Source organism: Mesoplodon densirostris, chromosome 8, assembly GCF_025265405.1.
Source record: "Mesoplodon densirostris isolate mMesDen1 chromosome 8, mMesDen1 primary haplotype, whole genome shotgun sequence".
NCBI lineage: Eukaryota > Metazoa > Chordata > Mammalia > Artiodactyla > Ziphiidae > Mesoplodon > Mesoplodon densirostris.
This window is the reverse complement of record NC_082668.1, coordinates 71841247-71863658: the sequence shown is the minus strand read 5'-3', so window position 1 is coordinate 71863658 and position 22412 is coordinate 71841247. Positions and strand designations below refer to the sequence as shown.

At 38.5% G+C, this 22412-nt stretch overlaps 1 protein-coding gene across 2 annotated transcripts; it reads left to right on the top strand.

Moving 5' to 3' along the window:
* The first annotated feature begins 4819 nt into the window (after positions 1 to 4819).
* On the top strand, positions 4820 to 21514 carry NMI (N-myc and STAT interactor). Of its 2 annotated transcripts, XM_060106619.1 has the most exons (9): positions 4820 to 4944; positions 8337 to 8419; positions 11616 to 11712; positions 12770 to 12865; positions 14943 to 15105; positions 17911 to 18017; positions 18105 to 18291; positions 20356 to 20462; positions 20870 to 21514. In XM_060106619.1, exons 3-9 carry the CDS (start codon positions 11629 to 11631, stop codon positions 21053 to 21055), a joined length of 930 nt encoding a protein of 309 aa, XP_059962602.1. In that variant the 5' UTR covers positions 4820 to 4944; positions 8337 to 8419; positions 11616 to 11628; the 3' UTR covers positions 21056 to 21514. The 2 variants fall into 2 exon arrangements, with proteins under 2 accessions (XP_059962602.1, XP_059962601.1); XM_060106618.1 differs by lacking the exon at positions 8337 to 8419 and having other exon boundaries at positions 20870 to 21513.
* The last annotated feature ends 898 nt before the right edge of the window (positions 21515 to 22412 follow it).

Sequence of the window (22412 nt, the reverse complement as noted above, 5' to 3'; positions counted from 1 at the left end):
AAGGGATAGAATATTTATTTTCATTTGCTTTTAAAAAAACCTGTTGTCTACTATTTTTTTTTTTTTACAGCTTTGTTGAGATACAGTTGAGAAATAACATTGCGTGAGTTTAAGGTGAACAAGGCATACAACATATTGATTTGATACACTTATATATTGTCAAATGATTACCACAGCTAAATACCTCCATCATGTCACGTAATTATCGTTTCTTCTTTGTGGTGAGAGTATTTAAGATCTACTCTCTTGGCAACAGTCCTTTACTCCTGATATTTCAATTGCAAACCTCTTGAAAATGAAAATGATGTTACCTAATTCCTTTGTGTCACCCAGGACCCTGCACAATGCAGGGCACAGTATAAATGTTGCAACTTCCCCAAGGATGAACTGCAAACAGGATTACCAAAATCTTGGCAACTAGCAGCATAAACTTGGTGTGCTAGACCTTTTCTAAAAGAAAGAGCATAATATAATAGATATCAGGTGGTTTTCTCATGGTTTGTATATCCACTAAACTCATGATGCCTCTGGAATTTTTCATCTGACCTTTGGTCTCAGTTCACTTCCTCTACCTTTAAGAGTCAACTCAATCTTCACCTCTTCTGCGGAGGAAACATTCCCTGACTTCCTGAGGTAGAGGGGACTGTTTTCTCCTTGGTGTTCTACTACTCCTCGTATCACACTTCATAGCACACATGGTACAGTATGTAGCACTGGTGTGTGTGGGGATGGTGCCTGGGAGGAGCCCATTGCCACCTGGTGGGGAGATAAATTTCTAACACAGTATACATCTCATATCATGGCAGTGTAGATTTACATGACATGTTCAAGGCATCTCATGTGCAATATAATATTTACTGAGTCTGTGATAGATAGATAGATAGATAGATAGATAGATAGAAAGAAAAAGTTTTCCTTGGCCCTCTTAGGGTTCCTGGCTGGGTCTGAAAATGAAACTGACAAAGACAGATGAAGAGGAGAAAAGCCTACAAATTTATTTAACATAAGTTTTACATGACACAGAAGTCTTCATAAGGAAATGAAGACCCATGGAAACAGAACTGAGTATTTTTATGCTAGGTTTGATGAGGAGAGGATAGTCATGGAAGAATATGATAGGTCAGAGAGTATGAGGTAATTGAAGTAAACTGGAGAAAACCTAGCAAAGCTGGTTTGTTAGGATTCTTCTCTGGGTCCATTTGTCTTTGGAGATAAGAAAGCTCCTTTCCTACAGGTATAGGGTGAGCACCTCTCACAGGAGCCTTTTTGAACTATTTCAGAGAAGGATGGTAGTGGGGGGGAAGGTCAGAGTGACCGTCTTGCTTCTACTGTTTTCTCAAACTCCTTCCACTTAAAATAGTCAATATGCCAAGGTGCCATATTTTGAGGAAGCAAGTCCTCAATCATTAAAATCATTAGTAAAGCATTACTCAAATTGCCCCACTAGAAACTTTTCAAGATTTTAATAGCTGCTCCTTGAAAAAAAGGCTTTAGTGGTCAAATGAGTTTGATAAATTCAAGATTAAATAAAATTAAACTTTTAAATGTATGCTATAATTTTTCCCTGCAATACTTCTCAAAACTCAACATGCGGATGTGCATTGTGAATCTCCCAAGTGTGAATCCAGTACGCAGCGTTTCCTAATCATACTTGCCCATAGAATTCCCTCTTTTTTCATGCCCTGTAGAACATAGTGTGGAGACTGACTTCATGGTTGAGAGTAGAGAAAGATATCAATGTCATCGCAGATTAATTTCCTGGTTTTGGGTCAGCACTTTAAGCCATAGTTTCCTGATGTACAAAATGGGGATAATACCTATATCTCATATTGTTGTTGGCAAAACAAAAAAGGTTTATAAAATGCCTAGGAGTTCTCAGTAGATCTTCGCAATTACGATTGTTAACAGTAATATATCTGGGAGCTAGGACTTCCCTGGAGGCGCAGTGGTTAAGAATCCGCCTGCCAATGCAGCAGACATGGGTTCGAGCCCTGGTCCGGGAAGATCCCACATGCCACGGAGCAACTAAGCCCATGCACTACAACTACTGAACCTGCACTCTAGAGCTCATGAGCCACAACTATTGAGCCCATACGCCACAACTACTGAAGCCCGCACACCTAGAGCCCATGCCCAGCAACAAGAGAACCCACCGCAATGAGAAGCCCGCGCACCCACCACAATGAAGAGTCGCCCCCGCTCACCACAACTAGAGAAAGCCTGTGCAGCAATAAAGACCCAATGCAGCCAAAAATAAATAAAATTTAAAATGTATATATATATATATGTGTGTGTATATATATATATATATATATATATATATATATCTGGGAGCTGCCTATTCATCTTCGGAACCCCTGTGCTTTGCAGAGTACTGGACCTGAAGTTGACTTGAGTTCAGACTGTTACACATGGCTCAGCTTCAGCATGTGGGTGGCCCAAAGGCTTCCCTACTAACTGTATCCTTTGTTCTTTAACAGGATTGGAGTCAATCTTAGATGAGTCCTGTTCTGGTCATGGTCCTATTGCTTAGTATCTTCTCATAAAAAACAAAAATAAGATAAAAGAAGAAATGAGGTTTGAACTAAATAACCTCTAGAGTTCATGTTCTCTAAAACTCTAAGGGATGGAAGTTTCCTGGCGGTCCAGTGGTTAGTACTCAGCGCTTTCACTCCCGTGGGCCAGGGTTCAATCCCTGGGCAGGGAACTAAGATCCCTCAAGCCTTGCGGTGCAGCCAAAAATAAAATAAAAAGGTTGGGGGCTTCCCTGGTGGCACAGTGGTTGAGAGTCCGCCTGCCGATGCAGGGGACGCAGGTTCGTGTCCCGGTCTGGGAAGATCCCACATGCCATGGAGCGGCTGGGCCCGTGAGCCATGGCCGCTGAGCCTGCGCGTCCAGAGCCTGTGCTCCGCAACGGGAGAGGCCACAGCAGTGAGAGGCCCCCGTACCGCAAAAATAAATAAATAAATAAATAAATAAATAAATAAATAAATAAATAAATAAATAAATACAATAAAAGGGGCTTCCCTGGTGGCGCAGTGGTTAAGAATCCGCCTGCCAATGCAGGGGACACGGGTTTGAGCCCTGGTCTGGGAAGATCCCACATGCCGAGGAGCAACTAAGCCCGGGTGCCACAGCTACTGAAGCTCATGCACCTAGAGCCCTTGCTCTGAAACAAGAGAAGCCACCGCAATGAGAAGCACATGCACTGCAACAAAGAGTAGCCCCTGCTTGCTTGCAACTAGAGAAAGCCCTCATGCAGCAATGAAGACCCAACGCAGCCAAAAATAGATAAATAAATTTAAATAAAAAAATAAAATAAAAAACAAATTTTTAAAAAACAAAATTTTAACCCAATGCAGCCAAAAGTAGATACATTAAATAAATAAATTTAAATAAATAAATAAAATAAAAAACAAAATTTTAGGGGAGACCAAAAGTAATTCTCAGGCTGCCACAGTTAGAGTTTTGGTACTATTTTGACTGGGCTGATGAGTACAAGTGTCTATGCACCACTTTATTTTTTTCACTTAGAAAGGCCACTTTAAACTGATTGCCATCAATATTCTTTTTTTTTTACATAGAAAAGGTGAATATTTAATACACCTGTACATGTTTATTTCCTTTTCCCTTTGCAGAGCAAATCAACTTTTAATTCAGGAGTGACATGCAATCAAAACCTATTGATATTTACATCATTTGGAAATATCTCAATGTATTAATTTATTTGAAAATGCATATAATATTCTTTTTTTTTTTGCGTTACGTGGGCCTCTCACTGTTTTGGCCTCTCCTGTTGCGGAGCACAGGCTCCGGACGCGCAGGCTCAGCGGCCATGGCTCACGGGCCTAGCCGCTCTGCGGCATGTGGGATCTTCCCGGACTGGAGCACGAACCCGTGTCCCCTGCATTGGCAGGCGGACTCTTAACCACTGTGCCACCAGGGAAGCCCGCATATAATATTCTTGATATAAAGGAATTTGACTTTGGTTAATATTTCATTTTATCAGATTATATATCAGTTATATATGAATATACAGCACTGTAAACTAGAATTTATGCCTGGAAGTCGTTTTGATACATCTCCTCCCTGACCTCTATTTACCAGCCAGTGCAGCTGTGCGGTGGTTCTCTGTGTAGGATTCAGAAACAATGCAATTTTTGAAGTCAACCAGATGTTTTCCATTTCAGAGGAAAAGATCACAGTGAAGTATTTATTTATAAGCTTCACAACAAAACAAAAGATTATATAAGAAAACTTTCAAGGGACACGGGTCGTAGAAACCAACTGAACACCACAGCTTTCCCAACTTCCTGGGAAGTTGCAAAAGAAATACCTGTACACAAAAGTTGACCTTGTGCTGGCTGCAAAGATTTGTAGATTAAGGTTATAATGACCAATAAATTACAATGAGAGTTACCATTACAATCTGATGAGAGACTCCCACTTTGGTTTTATTTGGTTTCTATCCACTTTTTCCAAAAACACGTCCTGTAACACATACAAAGGAGTGGTTTTTAAAGCATGTCCTAAAATGAGTGTCTATGGAAACTTAAGGAATATTTTGGGAATAAATTCCCTCAAAACAAAAACAAAACCAACACGTTTTAAAATTCGAAAGTGAAAATAGGTGTAACTTGTTAGTGACTAATCATTGGAGACACCAGGTTTGGTATTCGAGCAGTGGCTAGATTTAAAGAAAATCATCATTTGAGTAGTTTTCTTCTCCTTTTATTCTTTCTTTCTTTTCTTTCTTTTTTTTTTTTTTAAAGGAACCAAACTGTTGATCTGAGGGACACCCACTTGAAAAAGGCTCAAGGCGCTTCTGGACAAGGCAGCGCCAGCCGGGCCCGGAGGTTCCAGCGACTCCCGCGGACGCTCCACCTACGCGCCGCCAGCGAGGTTTCCGGGAACCGGGGCGCGGCGCTCGGCGGGCCGAGGCGGGTGAGTGGGTGCCTCGTTCCCCTCCTGCCATCCCCGCTCCTAGTGGTCCAGGGCTGGAGAGGCAGTGGATGGCGACGAGGCAGGTTCCTTGGGACTCGGGACCTCCCGCGCGGAGACGCCCGGCGGAGAGCCAGGGGCGGAAGGGTGCCGGGCGCAGACCCCCAGCGCCGCGCGCCTGCGCTGCCCGCTGCCGGGGTCGCGGGGACCACACAGACGCCGAGGGGACGCGCCTGCCCCCGGCCCACGGGGCCTTCTCTGTGCCGTCCCGGCCTCTGACCCCGTCTCCTTTGCTTTGCTTCATTTCGGAAATTGAAACTTAAAATGGTTTGTGTTTCCCCACTGTTCTTGTAGTATCTCTGGAGACAGTTGTTAGGAAAACAGATTCCTTCTGGACATTTACTCTCTTGGCAGGCGCAGGTTTTGGCAGTCGTGTCTCACTTTTCAGAATATGCAGGGGTTTTCTTGAAAGAGACATCCAAAAGAGAATGCGATGTTTCCCTATCTATACAACATGCAGAAGTTTAAAAAACGAAAACAAAACTAAAAACAACTTTGTGCATCACCACCTCCTTTTTTCCTTCCTTCTCCTCACTTCCTTTCTTTTTGCCGCCAGGCATGCATATGGGAAGATTTGCTTCTATCAGGCGGGGCACCACGGTGATATGAGTATATTAAGGGAAATAGGTGGTGAATGGGTATAGGTGATTTGTGCTGGTTTTTTCATTCGCTGCCGTAACAAATCACCACAGACTTAGTGGCTTAAAAGCCACAAGTTTATTATCTTAAAATTCTGCAGGTTAGGAGTCCAACTGGGCATCACTGGGCTAAAATCAAGGTGTCTTCAGGGCTGCCTTCCTTCCCCGAGGCTAATGCGGTGAACCTGTTTTCTCGTCTTTTCCAGCTTCTGTAGACTGCTCACCTTCTTTGGCTCAATGGTGCCCTTTCTCCATCCTCAAAGCCAGCAATGTTGCGTTTCTCTGACTATTCTTCTGTTGTCACATCTTACTCTGATTCTACTCTTCTGCCTTCCTCTTTCACTTTGAAGAAGGACCCTGGTGATTACATTATTTCCCCACCAATAATCCAGGAAGATCTTTGTATTTATATATATGTATATATATATTTGGCTGTGTTGGGTCTTTGTCGCTGCATGCGGGCTTTCTCTAGTTGTGGCGAGCAGGAGCTACTCTTTGCAGAGCACGGGCTCTAGGCACGCAGGCTTCAGTAGTTGCAGCACATAGGCTCAGTAGTTGTGGTGCACGGGCTTAGTTGCTCCGCGGCATGTGGGGTCTTCCCGGATCAGGGATCGAACCCGGTTCCCCTGCATTGGCAGGCAGATTCTTAACCACTGCACCACCAAGGAAGTCCAAGATCATTATATTTTAAAGTCAGCTGATCAGCAACCTTAAATCATTCTACAACTTTAATTCTCCTTTGCAGTGTAACCTAACATATTCACAGATTCTGAGGGTTAGCATGTGGGCATCTTTAAGGGGACCATTATTCTGCCTACCATTTGACTGTATAAAAGGAAAGCTATTACTGTACATCCCATTTATGCAAAGAGGGAAAGTATCCAGATACTAGATATGCTGTAAGAAGTCCTGGGAATATTATGTAGTAGACCATTCATATGAGTTAAATATATTATTGAGAGCCTTTATTACAAGCCTTTATTATTATTCTTAGTCTATATTAAGAATATAGACTAAAAAAACAGTTAAATAATGTTGCAGTTTCTGCTTTCTGGAAATGTAATAAGAGAACTTCACATGCTTGGGATGTCCTGAGCTGAATAAATACCTCAGTCAAGATACTGCACAATTCTATAAATATTGAGTGTTTTCAGTGTGTGAATGTGTATTGTGTTCTGAATGGATACAAGGAAGAATGGACGTGGTCCCTGGCCTCAAGGTCATGACCATCTAGTCATGGAAAATGACACAGGTACACAAATAAAGCTCCCCAACAGAGATAATAGCGGGAGAAGTAAAATCATTTGGGGGAATCAGACAAGGCTTCAAGAACTTGGAGAGGAATTTGGGATGGATGTTGAACAGTAGGTTTTCATTTGGTGGAGGTTAAGGTTGGGAGGGAAGGAAGGATGTGACATTGAGGGACAGGAGGGAGAAGAGAAACCCTTAGAGTGTTCAGTGTGGTTAAGGGACTTGGTCCAGGAGTTGTCTAAATAAGACTAGTTGGGGTTAGATTGTGTAAGACCTGGGATGAATACCGTTATAAGGACACTGCAGTTGTTAACGCAGTAAAGAGCTACTTATATATACCTTTTTTTATTTTTAAACTCCTCAAACTTACAGAAAATCTGCAAGTAAAAAATTGTCTTTTTCCTGAGTTATTTGAGAGTAGGTTTCATGACCAATTACCCTGGAATTCTTGAGTATTTATTTCCTACAAAAAAGGTGTTCTCTATGTAACTACAATACAGTGATTAAAATCAGAAAAATTAATATTGATACATTATGCCATCTAGTCCTTGGATCTAATTTGAATTTTGCCAGTTGTCCCTATAATATCCTATAACAAAAGGACCCAGTTCAGAATTATGCATTGTGTTTAGTTGTGATGTCTCTTTAATCTCCTGCCTGGGACAGTTTCTCAGTCTTTCCTTGGCTTTCATGAACTTGACACTTTTGAAGAGAACAGGCCAGTTTATCTCATGTTTCCTCATGTTTAGATTCGGCTCATGCATCTTTGGCAGGAATATCATAGGAGTCATGCTGTGTTCTCGGTGTGCCTATCATATGTCAGATGATTTTGATGTATCTCATTATTTACTTTGATTACTTCATTATGGTGTTGTCCTCCTGGCTTCTTCACTGTAAAGTTATTCTTTTCCCCTTTGAAATTAGTGTTTTGTGGAGAAGTATTTCTTTTGTTTGTTTTGTTTTGAGAAGCTTTATTCATAATAGCCCCAAACCAGAAATAACCAAATAGCCACCAACGAGAGAATGGATAAACAACTTGTAGGCTGTCCATGCATGGAATACTACACAGCAATAAAAAGGAACAAACTACTAATACATGCAATAACAAGGACAAGTCTCCAAAACATGTTGAGCTTAAAACTCTAGCACATATAAAAGGGTGCATACCAAATGATTCCACTTATATGAAGTGCAATAACAGGTTGTTCAGTGTAAGGAAATTTTAACTCAATTGAAAACAATCATTTCTTGAGTATAGACTATATCCCTGGCACTCTTTTGGGTACTATTAGGGTAGCGTTCTAGATGAACTAGAGCATACTTTAGAGAACAAAACAAAAATCATAGCCCTTACAGTGCTTATATTCTTGTAGTTCAGCTTGACATGTTCAATGCAAAAGGGCAAACTGATATTTATCCCCATTGAAATTGTTGATCTCCTTCAAGGACTTGTCAGTGCCAGGACTTGTGAGTGCTCAGAACACCTAAATGATTGAAATTGCACTGATTTTGGTTTGCAGTACTTGTGGGTAAGTATTTTGAAACTAATTAAATGGTCCTTTCCTCACAAAACTATCAATTTATCTATCTATCTATCTACCTATCTATCTAGCTAGCTAGCTAGCTATGTTTACCAACTCATAGTTCTCTGTTTTGCTCAGTGGATTTAATTATTACTGTCATTATTTCTTTCTGTGCTTAATTGATTCCCAGATTTGTCCAGTGAGAACCTCATCAAGGTGGACTCTATGTTCTTTTGACATATCCTCATCATTCTTTGAGCACTTCTTGCTTTCTGACATCATAAGATGCTTGTCTTGTACTTTTCCTGTCCCACTCCTATAAGCAACCATTTCTCTGAATAGCCTTGGTTCCTGGTAGCTGAGAATGGTACTAGAAACTAAATTCTGGGTGCTAGATGTGCTCACTGCTATTGTCTTTGTTTCCAGGCCCTTTTAGCAGACAGAACTGGGGAATATCACACACTCACATACTTATATCTATATTTAAATTTCTGTACTTTTCTATCAGAAATCATGAGATTATGCTGATATCTCCAGTTCTAATTCATAGCATTCATTCTATTTTTCTCCCTTTTCATATTTATAATCACATTCTCTGACAATGAAAAACCTGACTCCTGTTATCCTCCATATATTTACTTACTTGATAAATTGTGCTTATGTACCTTTGGCCACTGGGAGCTCCAGGCTCATCTTGTATATTTCCTGCCCCAAAGGTAGAATCAACCATTGCTCAAAGGAACCCTAGTTCCTTTTATTGGAGAACAGATTGGAAACCAAGATCTGGGTGCTAGATGACCCCTTTTTTTCTAGTTTTATTGAGAAATAATTGACATACACCACTGTACAAGTTTGCAGCATGATGGTTTGACTCACACATATTATGAAATGATTACTATAATAGGTTCAGCTAACATCCATCTTGACATATAGATACATGTCAGATAGAAAAAAAAGAAAACAGAAAAAAAGAAAAAAATTTCTCCTTGTGATGAGAACTCTTAGGATTTATTCTCTTAACAACTTCCCTATATATCATATCAGTGTTAGCTATAGTCATCATGTTGCACATTACCTCCCTACTACTTATTTATCTTATAACTGGAAGTTTGTACCTTTGACCACCTCCCTCCAATTCCCCCTCCCTCCACCCTCTGCCTCTGGTAACCACAAATCTGATCTTTTTTCCATGAGGTTTTTTTTAAGATTCCATATGTGAGATCATACAGTATTTGTCTTTTTCTGTCTGCCTGATTTCACTTAGTATAATGCCTTCAATGTCCATCCATGTTGTTGCAAATGGTAGAATTTCTTCATTTTTTATGGCTGTATAATATCACATTGTATATATCACAATATATATACCACAATTTCTTTATCTATTCATTCATCCATTGATGGACACTTAGGTTATTTCCATGTCATGGCTATTGTAAATAACACTGCAATGATCAGGGGGTACAGATATATTTTCAAGTTAGTGTTTTCTTTTCCTTTGTATATATTCCCAGAGATGAAATTGCTGGATCATATCAAACTAAAAAGCTTCTGTGCAGCAAAAGAAACCATAAACAAAGTGAAAAGACAACCTATGGAATAGAAAAAAAATTTCCAAACCATATATCTGATAAGGCTTTAATATCTAAAATATATAAAGAACTCATAAAACTCAATACCAAAAAAACAAATAACTCAATTAAAAAATGGGCACATTTCTCCAGAGAAGATATACAAAAGGCCAACAGGTACATGAAAAGGTGCTCAACATCACTAATCACTAGTGAAATGTAAATTAAAACCCCAATGAGAGATGTTTAAAAAAAAAAAAAAAGGAGAACAAAAAAAATAAAACCCCAATGAGATACCACTTCACATCTATTAGAACCGGCATCATGAAAAAGACAAGAGGTAACAAATACTGGAGAGGGTGTGGAGAAAAGAGAACCCCTGTGCACTGTTGGTGGGAATGTAAATTGGTGCAGCCGCTATGGAGAACAGTATGGAGGATCCTCAAAAAGTTAAAAGTAGAACTACTATATGACCCCTTTTTTTTGGACACTGCTTGTGTTCACACTGAGTAAACTAAGCCATGACTAATTTTTTGCTAGTCTTCTATTTTATTTTTAGAGAAGAATACATGTCTTTTCTGTTTCTTCTATAGGAATAGTGAGAATTTAGCCACTTGAAATCTTGGAAGATTGTGTTAACAGACACATTATTAATGTGCTTCTAAAACAATAAAAACTGTTGTGATAATCCTTGTGTCATATTTGATCTGGGACAACTCCATCTTAGTAAATTGATATGCAGGCAAGGTTTCTTAACTTGTTTGGTGCCAGTCTGAAAAAACTTGTGGGCCTTTCTCAAAATAAAAAGTTTTTAAGTTGTATAAAACAAAATACATAGAATTATAAAGGAAACCAATTACACTGAAATATGATTATCAGGTTATTTAAAAAGCAAATATTTAATATAGTAATATATATCAATACACTACAGTTTATTACAAGACCTAGTCGTGAGTTTAATAACTATCATAATTTTGAAGCAGGGTTAAACACAAGCAATGTTTCAGGATATCTGGAAGAGTTAAAATATTTTATGAAAATATCTGTACTGTCTTGGTGACTTTGGTCACAGGGGCTGCAAATACTATGTGGCTTGTTGCCTATATTCATATTTGAAGAGAATGCTAAGTTTCAATCAGAGGTTATTAGAAATAAAGATGAAGTTTTTTTCCTGTCCAAGTGTATGAACTCGGGAGGGTTTGTGAAAACCCCTGTACGCATAGAGGAACGGTGTTTGGAGGTCTTTTTACTCCATTACATTTGGGGAGTATAATAGGGAGAATTAAATATTTAAATAAAAACCTTTGAAAAAGTCTAGAAGACCAAAATAATAGTCTTTTAAAATGGAGCATCATATTATGATTGAAATGAGAACTACAAAGGAATGTTAATACCTATTATTTTCTCTTACAGTGTTGAAAAGCAAAGAATTTTTAGAACCTTTTTATATATTTATAGGTGTGAAAGTTATTTGAAATAGAGGCTTTGGATATAATCCACATGATAATAAAGACTTTGGTGATAGGAAAAAAACATATAGCAAAGAAGAGATGTTTCTTCTGTAAGAGGGTAAAAGTTATTTTTTCTTCTTGAATTTGTGTTTGTACTATTTTTAAAGTATTTATTTTTTATAGTAATTAGGGAATCATGGCAACTGATGAAGATAACAAAAAACAAGTTCTTAAGGAGTATGGGCCAGCTGAAGAATTTATGAAAGATGAACAAAACCAGGTAAAAAGGAAAAATTACTGAGTACTATTAAAAATTAACTTACATCTATTAGTTTTGCAGTGAGGCATGTTTCATATGTCTTTGTCCAACATTATGTTGAATTTGGAAGAATATTAGGGTTTTCAGGTTTTTTTTTACCTCTAGTATTCAAGACTGACAAGAAGAATCATATTTCTTTTCTTTCTCTTACACAGCTTACAATGTTAGCTGCTTTTTCACTTCCTCTCTCATTTCTTTGATTTGCACCTAGAAGTTAAGAGCTTCGTTAGCAATTATCCAATTAGACCTAAGAGGGAATGGAGGCTCAGGTAGTTAAACCACTTACTCAAGGCCATCTGTCTGGCATGTCAAGGCAGCTATACTGTGGGAATCACAGAAAAAAAAATTTTTAATTGCCCCAGAGTAACATATGTCCACAGTTATTGTGCAACTTAAAAGTCATATTGGAGTCACAAATAGTTAGGAAGGAATTGACAGAGCATTGAACTAAGATCCAGAAGATAGGGGTATCAATCCTTGCTCTACTATAAACATTTCTGTGACTTTGGTTTAGTGTGAAAGGTGGTTTCCTTTTTTGTATAATGGAGATAATAATCCTTGGCAGTGGTAAGAAAGTCAACAGGTGATGATGTAAAACATTTGACAAAGGTATTATTCACATGATCATATTTATTCTGAGACTGTCTAATGTCTTTCTTTGCCATGTTCAAAGTGAGAGAAATTTTGCTTCTTTAATTAATTAGAAAAATGAGGTCGGGGCTGGGACTTCCCTGGTGGTCTAGTGGGTAAGACTGTACGCTCCCAATGCAGGGGACCCGGGTTCCATCCCTGGTCGGGGAACTAGCTCCCACGTGTATGCACAACTAACAAGTCCACATGCCACAACTAAGAAGCCCACATGCCGCAACTAAAGATCCCACATGCTGCAACAAAGATCCTGTGTGCCACAACTAAGACCTTGTGCAGCCAAAATAAATAAATATTAAGAAAAGAAAAGAAAAATGAGGTCAGGACTGTTTAAATTTTGGGTGTTATTTTATTTCCTTTTTATTTTTAGAAATTAATTAGTGAAATTGAAAAGGAAAATATTCAGTTAAAGGAGGAGATCCAAAAGCTTGAAGCTGAGTTGCAAGCGACAACCAGGAACTCCCAGGTACTTCTTTAATTATTTTATGTATCTCATTTTTCACAGACCCCCTTTTTCAGGAAAAGCAATTTATCGATACAGAATTCATTTCTAAAACATTATGGTCATCCATGGCACCACTGTTTGCAACAGCCCCAAACTGAGAGCAGTAGGATGAATTAATAAATTAGGGTGTATTCACACAATGGACTACTACACAACAGTGAGAATGAACAGGCTACAACTGTATGCAATAACATCAATGAATTTCATAAACACAGTGCTGAGCCAGAAAAGGAGAAAGAGGGCACACCATATGCTTCCATTGAAATAGAGCATGAAAACACGATGTTAGAAGTTACTATGGTGGTTACTCTTAGAGGCAGGTAGGAACTGGAAGGGAACCCAAAAGGGCTTCTGGGGTGTTGGTCTTGTTCTGATTATTAATCTGGGTGCTGGTCACAGGTGTGTGATCACTGTAGAATTTCATCTTGCTGCACACTTATGCTAATACATGTTTTAATATTCATGTATATGTTCATCCAAAACTACCCCCAAATGATGGTCATTATCAATCACTTTTGGATCAAATTCTTGATCTTCTCACCAAGTTCTTTTATTGTTTTCCTCATCCAAGTAATTTAAGTGAGTTTCACAGTTAAAAAAAAATTGGATGAGTATCTTCACCATTTAAATTCTTTCTTAATTTCTCCTGTGTTTGAGTTAGACATAGCTTTCACTCCTTTTTTCTTCATAACAACACAGGTTGTTAAAAAAAATACTTTAATCAATACTTTTAAAGTATTTTTTAAATACTTTAAAAAATACTTTAAGCAATCCCCCATTTCAGAAACAAAAAGTGACAATGCTTTAAGCATTGTCACTTTTTGTTTCTGAAATGGGGGATAGGATGTTGAATATCAGGAAGTGAAGTTTCCGGTGTTTGTGAGATTTAGAGAAGTCTCTGTTAAGATTCTGGATACTTCTCAGGCTGGAGCCAGAATCATTTAGTCCTACAACTCAAAGGGACTTGGGAACCCATCCAGCTCAGTTGATTCACTTCACAGAGGACTGAAACTGGGGTCTAGAGAGCATAAGTGAATTGCTCCCTGCCACGGTCTACTCAGGACTAGAAGCAGGCATTCTCACTCTCACTCTGGAAAGCTCTTGACTTCTCAGGGTATACTGGATGTTTCTACATTACTGGGAAACACTCTGCCTTTTCTCAAGACACTGCAGATCATTTTGAAATCAGAGTTATGGTAATCAGAAATTCTACCAAAGTTACATGTAGAATAAATGTCAGATTAGATCAAATGACTCACTTGATATTTCTAATCTCTTTGCAATAAAACATTTTCTTGCAACATGTAAAATAACCATGGGAAATAGAAATGCAAACACTCGATTCATTTGTGCATTTATGTGTGGTTGTACTGACTGTTCATCCTAGTGATTTTAAACAGCTAAGTATAACCCCTTAACTTTATCCTCCAGATTACAGATCTTGCTGGTAGTGTCCCTTCACATTTTTATAAACCTAAGTTGGGGTAATGGTTAAAAAGTTGATGGGCAGGTGTTGAGGAAGGGGGAATTTAAATTTGATAAATTTTAAGTCATTGAATTCAGGAGTCTTTCTTTTTGGATGAAGTTATCTGAGTTTGCCATCAAAATAACCATATACACCTGACTATTTCATACCTCTTTGTAGTGAGGCTAAATATACTGTGCAATGATTTCTTTGTGAGATAGCCTATTATTGTCACAGTTGTTTAAAGGGTATTTTTCTACAGGAATGATGTAGGCTTTAGACTCAAACACTACACAATATTGACCAGTTTAAACACTTAGAAAAAGTGAGAGATTATATACTTACAATTTCATCTGTGAAATAATATTAAAGGATCAGCATCTGACTACATTACTGAGTACTTCCCTGGGAAGAAGCAATTACTAAAGATATTAAATAAGACCACGCTCAGTATTCCGTGGGGCTCTGAAGTCAGTGGAGAGTGAATTATTGGATGATCCAATCGCATTATCATTGGAAGGACTTAGGTTATTTCTTGTCTTGATTTTAATCAAACATTTCTGTTTGAATTAGATTAACGAGGATATTCCCGAAACAAAGATGAAGTTCACAGCTGTAGAGAATCCTGAGAGTGACAGCCAGTTTTCAAATATCTCCTATTCGTGTCAAATGAGCTCAAAAGTCCCTTATGAGCTACAAAAAGGACAAGCACTTATCACCTTTGAAAAGGAAGAAGGTATGACTCATGTTCAAAAATTTGACCATGTTACCTTTGGAAAGCACTGGGACTTTCAAAGAGTTTTTGAAGATATTTGGCCATTGCTTTACAATTTTTACATTTATCATTTCATCTCATCCTCATAGTGACACCCTGAGGTAGGTATGATTATCCCCATTTTACAGATGAGAAGACTGACTCTGAGACGTTGAGTGACTTGAACATGATCCCTCATTCAGGAAGTGACAACGCTGGGACTCAAGCCCAGGTGTTGTGATGTCCAATACCAATGCCTTTCTACTGCAACTGCTACCTGCAAATGATAATACTAGTGATAATGTTTCAAGGTTGTAAAGCTCTACATCGTTCTCGGAGAGTTCTCACAGACATTATCTCATTGTATACTCACATGAATCCATGAAAGAAATAAGATAGAGAGTTACTATTTACATTTTATAACTAAGAAAACAGATTCTCAGGTGTTTAAGTGATTTACCTAAGTGCACAAGACCTGTGAATGGCAAAAGCCCTGGAGTCAGAGATTTGGGGATGGGACCTGATGTTTGCCAAGTCCGTCGTGGTGTGGGACCCTCTTGAGATCTGGGGGCACCTTAATGAGGAGAATCTGGCTTTGAGTGCCAGCTGTGCCCCTTTCTAGAAGTGTAATTTGGTTGGGTTCTTTATAAATCTCAATTTTTTTATGACGGGTTTTGTGGCAGTACCTACCTCAGGGGGTTGCTTTGAGTATTAAATGAGAAATGTTGAAAAATACTTAGCACAGTGTCTGATATGTAATAAACACTTAATAAATGTTAGCTGTCATTATTGCTACATGTTAGGAATTTTTCAGCTAAAGAAACAGAAGCTTACCTAAGATAAGGAAATTGCTCAAGGTCCATACAGGTGATAAATTGCAGAGCTGAGAGCCAAACCTCAAGTACGCTTGTACTTTCTACTGGACCAACATTCCTCTGAGCAGGCCACCATCTGCGCTTTTTGTTCTCATATTTTCCAAGTTAGATTAAGTTATGGGTGGGGTCAAATGGTCTTCACAAGCCCTTCCACTGTTCAGATTCTGGGAATCTATGATTATAACTCATGTCTCCTTGACGCCTGGTTTGTTACTATAGCCTGAAAATAAATAGAAAGGCATTCTGGCAGGTCACTGTATGCACATATGCTTTGTCCACCCTGGGTCCGCCCCTGCAGCTGAGGGTGAAGGGGGAGGCCAAGAGCCCTGATGGCAGTTGGCAGTTGGCAGTGGTAATTGGGATATAACTGAAGGATGGAAGTGAGGATTTGGGAAGCAAGGATTCTGCATAGGAATTACCTGGGGATGCTGGGAACAGGATTTTCTTCAGAAACAGCTGCATCACTGCTTCCACCCTTGGCATGGCTCTGAGGTCATGCTCTTCTGGACAACTTTGGGTTTCTACACAATTAAACAGGAGTTGGCTTTTGACAGAGTCACAGAAGTTGAAACACAAGTAGGCCCTCTCAGCTGTGTCAGATCACCAGATGTTGGAGGTTTGGGGGGTGGGGGAAGGGTGGGGATTGGGAGGGAAAGATCATCATCTCAGTATTACTTACAGTTGATAATCTCTGTTATTGTTGCCTGTTGTCAATAACAACAACAAAAAGCTGTAATTCAAGTTATAGAGCCATATCATGGTACAATGAGTCTGAATTCCCACATGACAACGCCCTGTTTTCTAGCCTTGTTTCTCTCTTACTCCAGCTGTGGTGTGCTGTCTTGTTATAAACACATGTGAGGTTTATAAGACCGGGACTAATTTGTCTCTAGTCTTTATGACATATTAGAGTAAGCAGCTCCAAATATCAACAACTGAAGGGTTATAAACTCTTATGTCACACAATTAAAAATAAACACATACCCACATGCATTTTATTTTGGTTTTTTAGTATTCTTATTTATTTATTTATTTATTTTTTGCCTCATCTTAGTTCCCCAACCAGGGATTGAAACCCAGGCCCACAGCAGTGAGAGCACTGAGTCCTAACCATTGGACCACTAGGGAATTCCCCGCACATTCATTTTAAACTGTCATATAGTTGCTATTGGATTTCTAATGATTTTTGGCATAATTATATTACTAAGCCTTTCCCATTTGCATGGCTAAATTAGACTAGATAGTTTTGTGATCAGTTTTGATATCAAGACTATCGACTTTTTAATGAATGATCTCAAGAGCATTTTAAGGAAAGTAGAATTCTTCATTAAATATGACCAAAAAAAAAATAAAAGACTCACTCTTTGGTATTCAAGTCTTTGTGGTCTTTAATATGTAATCCTGGGGAAAGACAGAGACAAGAACAAATATTTATTTCTTTGTTGCTTGTAACATACTAAGGAGCAGTGACAAATGATAAATAAGATTGTCAGAATGATACTGACCTAAAAAGTTTTCCCAGCTTACTCAACATGGAAGAAATTTCTGGCTGAGCTTTAATGTACTAAGGGAATTCTCTGATAATTCTGTCAACAGTGGAAAGGAAGGGTGTGTGGCTGTACTGAAGTAATACATGAATTTCTGAAGGATCATCAGGCTTATCTCCTAAGAGATGAATCTAGAACTTATTGAGAATTTCTACATTGTAATTTTTTGCTGATGTATTTTGACATTAGTATATCCTACTATGGTGGCAAGACCATCATCACTTAGAAATCCTAAGAAAAATGTAAAAATTAGATCCCTTAAAATTAAAGAAAATTTAAAATATTCAGGATTATTTGTTGTTAAACCAAACATGTAAAAATGTATTGAAATATTGGAAATTAATACTTCCCAAATTATTTTTCAGTTGCCCAAAATGTGATCAGAATGGGGCACCATCATGTGCAGATACAGGATGTAAATGTGCAGGTTATGGCCAGCCCGGTTCCATTAAACTCAGGAATCAGATTCCAGGTAACATGATGATTAAAGCGTTTCAGAATTCTGTTAAACACGGACACTTTTCTCATCCATATTTCTGAACGTGAACCGATTTCCCAGGTTCACGTAGAAGTGTCTAAAATGAAGATCCACGTTACTGACATTCCTGATGAACTGCCTGAAAGTCAGATGAGAGACAAGCTAGAACTGAGTTTTTGTAAGTCGCGCAACGGAGGCGGAGAAGTGGACAGCGTGGAGTACGACAAGCAGTCCCGGAGCGCCGTCGTCACGTTTGTGGAAAGTGGAGGTATTCCCGCAGAGAGTTAGACTGTATTCTAGCGTTTAAATTACGTTCTGCCATGTCTGAAAGTATCCCTTTCTAGTGCTTTTATCTTTTTTTTTTTTTTTTGCGGTACGCCGGCCTCTCACCGTTGTGGCCTCTCCCGTTGCGGAGCACAGGCTCCGGACGCGCAGGCTCAGCGGCATGGCTCACGGGCCCAGCCGCTCCGCAGCATGTGGGATCTTCCCGGACCGGGGCACGAACCCGTGTGCCCTGCATCGGCAGGCAGACTCTCAACCACTGCACCACCAGGGAAGCCCGCTTTCTACTGCTTTTATTTGGAATTTATTAGACAGCATAATAACAGGGGATTTTTTTCTTTAACCTTATGAAATGGTAGAGTCCTCAAAATGATTTCCCTGAGTGCTACTGAGAATGATAGGATTACAGATAACAAGTACCTACATCTTAGTGCATTCCTATCACGTGCCAGGCATGGAGTCTTTGGTGTTTTATACATATATCTGCTCAGATCCATAGCACAGCTCTGGATGTAGGTGTTATACTCATTTTATTGATGAGGAAACTAAGGCGTACTCAAGGTAAGCAGCTTACCCAAGATCTCACAATGGGTGTGTGGCAGAGAAACATTCTGAAAAGATATATATATAAAACTGTCTCTTTATCTCACTTATTATGATTGACAAGGATCTCAGGTGGAGGTAATTGATTCCAGGAAGAAAAGGGGGTAATAGAACAGCTGTTCCTTTTTTAGGTAGAAATGGACTTTTACCAAATCATCTTAGGGAGGTTTATATTCTTATAATGAAAAATAGAAGATTCTCCAAGTTCTTTTGTTAATATGTTCAAATGATTCTCAATGTAAAAATCTCTTCCTCTAGTTAATCTAGTTCTTAGGGCTTCTCCTGGGTTTACACATATGATAGAAATCCAAATATACAATTAAAAACCGTTGACTGATTTAAGTTTTTTCATAATAAAGTAATGCATGCTTTTTAAAGAAAATGGAAATAATAGAGAACAAGATTAATTTAATAAAAATTGAGACATTTCCTTAAATTTCCAAACTTCCCTTTCTCCTGCTATGTAGCTAGTTATGGTTAGGTGAATGTCTTTCCAGATCCTTCTGGAATTGCTGAATAATATGGTAATTCTATGTTTAATGCTTGAGGAACCACCATACTGTTTTCCACAGTGGCTACACCTTTACATTCCTACCAGCAATGTACCAGGGTTCCAGTTTCTCCACATCCTTGCCAGCAAGGATCTACACTCTTAGCCACTGTACTATATTGCTGATTCAAGGTGGACTGGTGAGAGGAGAAAAAAAGTGATTGGATATTCTTAAGAACTGTTTCTGTTAAACTCTATGCAATCTTGACACATTACCTTTTTTCCCTCTAGGAGAGAAAAGCTGCTAAAAATAAATCAGGTTATTTTTTGTGTTGGAGGAAATTGATGAATTTTTGTTATTTGCCTTCATTTTTTTTAGATGACATTCAGCACCCCTCCACCTTTGATTAACATCATTATACAGGTTTATTGAATGTCATGTATTAGTTACAGGACAATTAAATAATTATATATATAATAGTAATATAGTAATTTGCTATAAGTATGTATGTGTATATATATATATATATATGCACAGAAAGAGAGAGAGAAAGAGGGTATTCTAATCGTAATTTGCATGTGTACTTCCTGAGAGACTGGGAAACACTGGGTTTTGTTAGGATGGCTGGGTTATTTTTTGCAATAATTTTTTGCTGGGTTATTTATTTATCACATTTTATGTAGCTCAAGGTAGGTCTATCTGAGGACATCGCAGCTCACTGTGCATTGATTGACTGATAGTTTAAGACAGATGGAGCTATTTAAATCTCATTATCATTTGGTCTTATGTTTTTTAAAATTATGTACTGTGAATTTTTTAAAGTGGACTGTAGAGTTTCTTAAAAATTAATCCCTCAAGCCACTGTTTACTCTGACATTCTGTTTGAAGGAGGTTTTAACTTTGGTTAAAAATGTTTGATATAAAGGAGAAAATAATTTTTTTAAATTTACTTCTAGTTGCTGACAAGATTTTGAAAATAAAAGACTATCCTCTTTATATAAATCAAAACTGCCAGAGAGTTACTGTTTCTCCGTACACAGAAACATACCTGAAAAAGTTTCAGGTAAAGTCCACAAAAAATAAAAAGTTGTGATTCTGTTTCCGTTTGAATCTTATTAATGAACCTAGCCTGCCATCCTGAAAGCTAGAACTCATGCCTAACTCTTGGTTTCGCTTCCCCTCCAGCATTCATGTCGTTATTGATCTTGTCACTTCCACCTCTCACTACCTCTCTAACTGGTCTCTCTGTCCGTAGAGTTGCCCTTCTTTCCTTTATTTGTCACAATGCCACCAGAGTTATCTTTCTGAAACTCAGATCCGACTCTGATATTCTCTTGCTTGAAAATCTTCCTGAGGCTCATTGTCTCTCTCAAGATAACATCCAAAATATTAAGCAGAGCTTATAAATGTAGTTTTGTAATTCAAAGCGCTTAGAAAATTTTCTATTTATCTTTTTATTTTACTTCTTAGGTGTTTTCAGGAGTATCTAAGAAGACAGTGCTTCTGAGTGGACTGGAAGACCTTCAGATAGTAGATGAAGAAACTGTGGAGGATTTTATTAACATTCACTTTCAACGGGAGAAAAATGGAGGTGGAGAAGTTGAGGTAGTCAAGTGTTCCCTTGGGCAACCTTACATAGCATACTTTGAAGAATAGACTCATGGAGTCCTATGAAAATTAGAGCTTTTGAACCCAAATCACTGTTAATGCTTGACAAAAATGAATATCCTTTTCCTTAAAAAAATGAAAAATTTAATTCTTTAGTGTTTGTTTATTCTTAGATACAAAATATATTTCTGTTTTTGAATTCTTTGTTTCCACCTGTGCTGAATGTTTACAAATGCAATAACTATGTTAAAACAGTTTTGTTCATAAATTTTGTGGCTGGGTGCCATGCCAATTGAAATGAACCATAAGTGATCCAGTTGTCCGCCTGCCATGTTGGCTCATTCTGTCATGGTCTGAGCCAACAGCAGAATTAAATTCATATTAAAATGCTGGCAGAAATGAAATGCCTTTAGAAAAGATTCTAAACCTAGACCTATCCAATGCTGCCTGCCATCTAAAATAAAGGGAAAAACTAAAAAGAAAAAAGGCTTGGTTTTGCTTCTGATATTTTATTTTTAGGTTTTCAAGTTGATATACCACCATCAGAAATACTCATTACTCTCACATTTCTCTTTGGAATAAGAAATGTTGCCTGTGGGGCTTCCCTGGTGGCACAGTGGTTGGGAATCCGCCTGCCGGTGCAGGGGACACGGGTTTGAGCCCTGGGCCAGGAGGATCCCACATGCCGCGGAGCAGCTGGGCCCGTGCTCCACAAGTACTGAGCCTGCGCTCTTCAGCCTGCGAACCACATCTGCTGAAGCCCACCGCACGCCTAGAGCCTATGCTCCTCAACAAAGACAAGCCACCGCAATGCGAAGCCTGTGCACTGCAATGAAGAGTAGCTCCCGCTCGCCGCATCTAGAGAAAGCCCGCGTGCAGCAACGAAGACCCAACGCAGCCAAAAATAATAAATTAATTTAAAAAATATATTAAGAAGAAAAATTTAAAGAACCTCATTTAATTTCGATTGGTACAGTCTCACTAGCACAGAGGGTATTATATTTAGTCTATGGTAGACTGCCAATTAGAAATAATTTTTTCCTAATATTTAGTACAAAGTTGGAAGCAGTCACTTTTGTTCCTTTTGGGGGCCTTCCTCAGGCAGTAAAATAGATAATTTCATCTGATCTTAAATTTTCACAATGGTTTTGATAAATGTTACTTATCCTAGAAAATTATGCTTTTTCTTTGTGTTCCTGTCACCATTCCACCTCTGTGTTATCTGTCTAGAACTCAGAAATCAAGCACTGGCTCTCCTGCTTGTTTCCAGAGTTTTACAGATTTTACAGGAGGAAAGTTTTCTTTAAAATATACCAAAAGATACTGTATTGACTATTTAACGTATTGCATGTTACGGTAGGAAGCCTTCAACTATGTGTCCAGGATAAGCTATCTCCACTTACTA

Excerpts from the sequence above, each read along its gene's own strand:
- NMI (XM_060106619.1), top strand. The coding sequence starts at position 11,629 with ATGGCAACTGATGAAGATAACAAAAAACAAGTTCTTAAGGAGTATGGG. Across the intron at positions 12,866-14,942 it reads CGACAACCAGGAACTCCCAG|ATTAACGAGGATATTCCCGA; the intron begins GTACTTCTTTAA and ends TGTTTGAATTAG. Across the intron at positions 20,463-20,869 it reads CATACCTGAAAAAGTTTCAG|GTGTTTTCAGGAGTATCTAA; the intron begins GTAAAGTCCACA and ends TTTACTTCTTAG.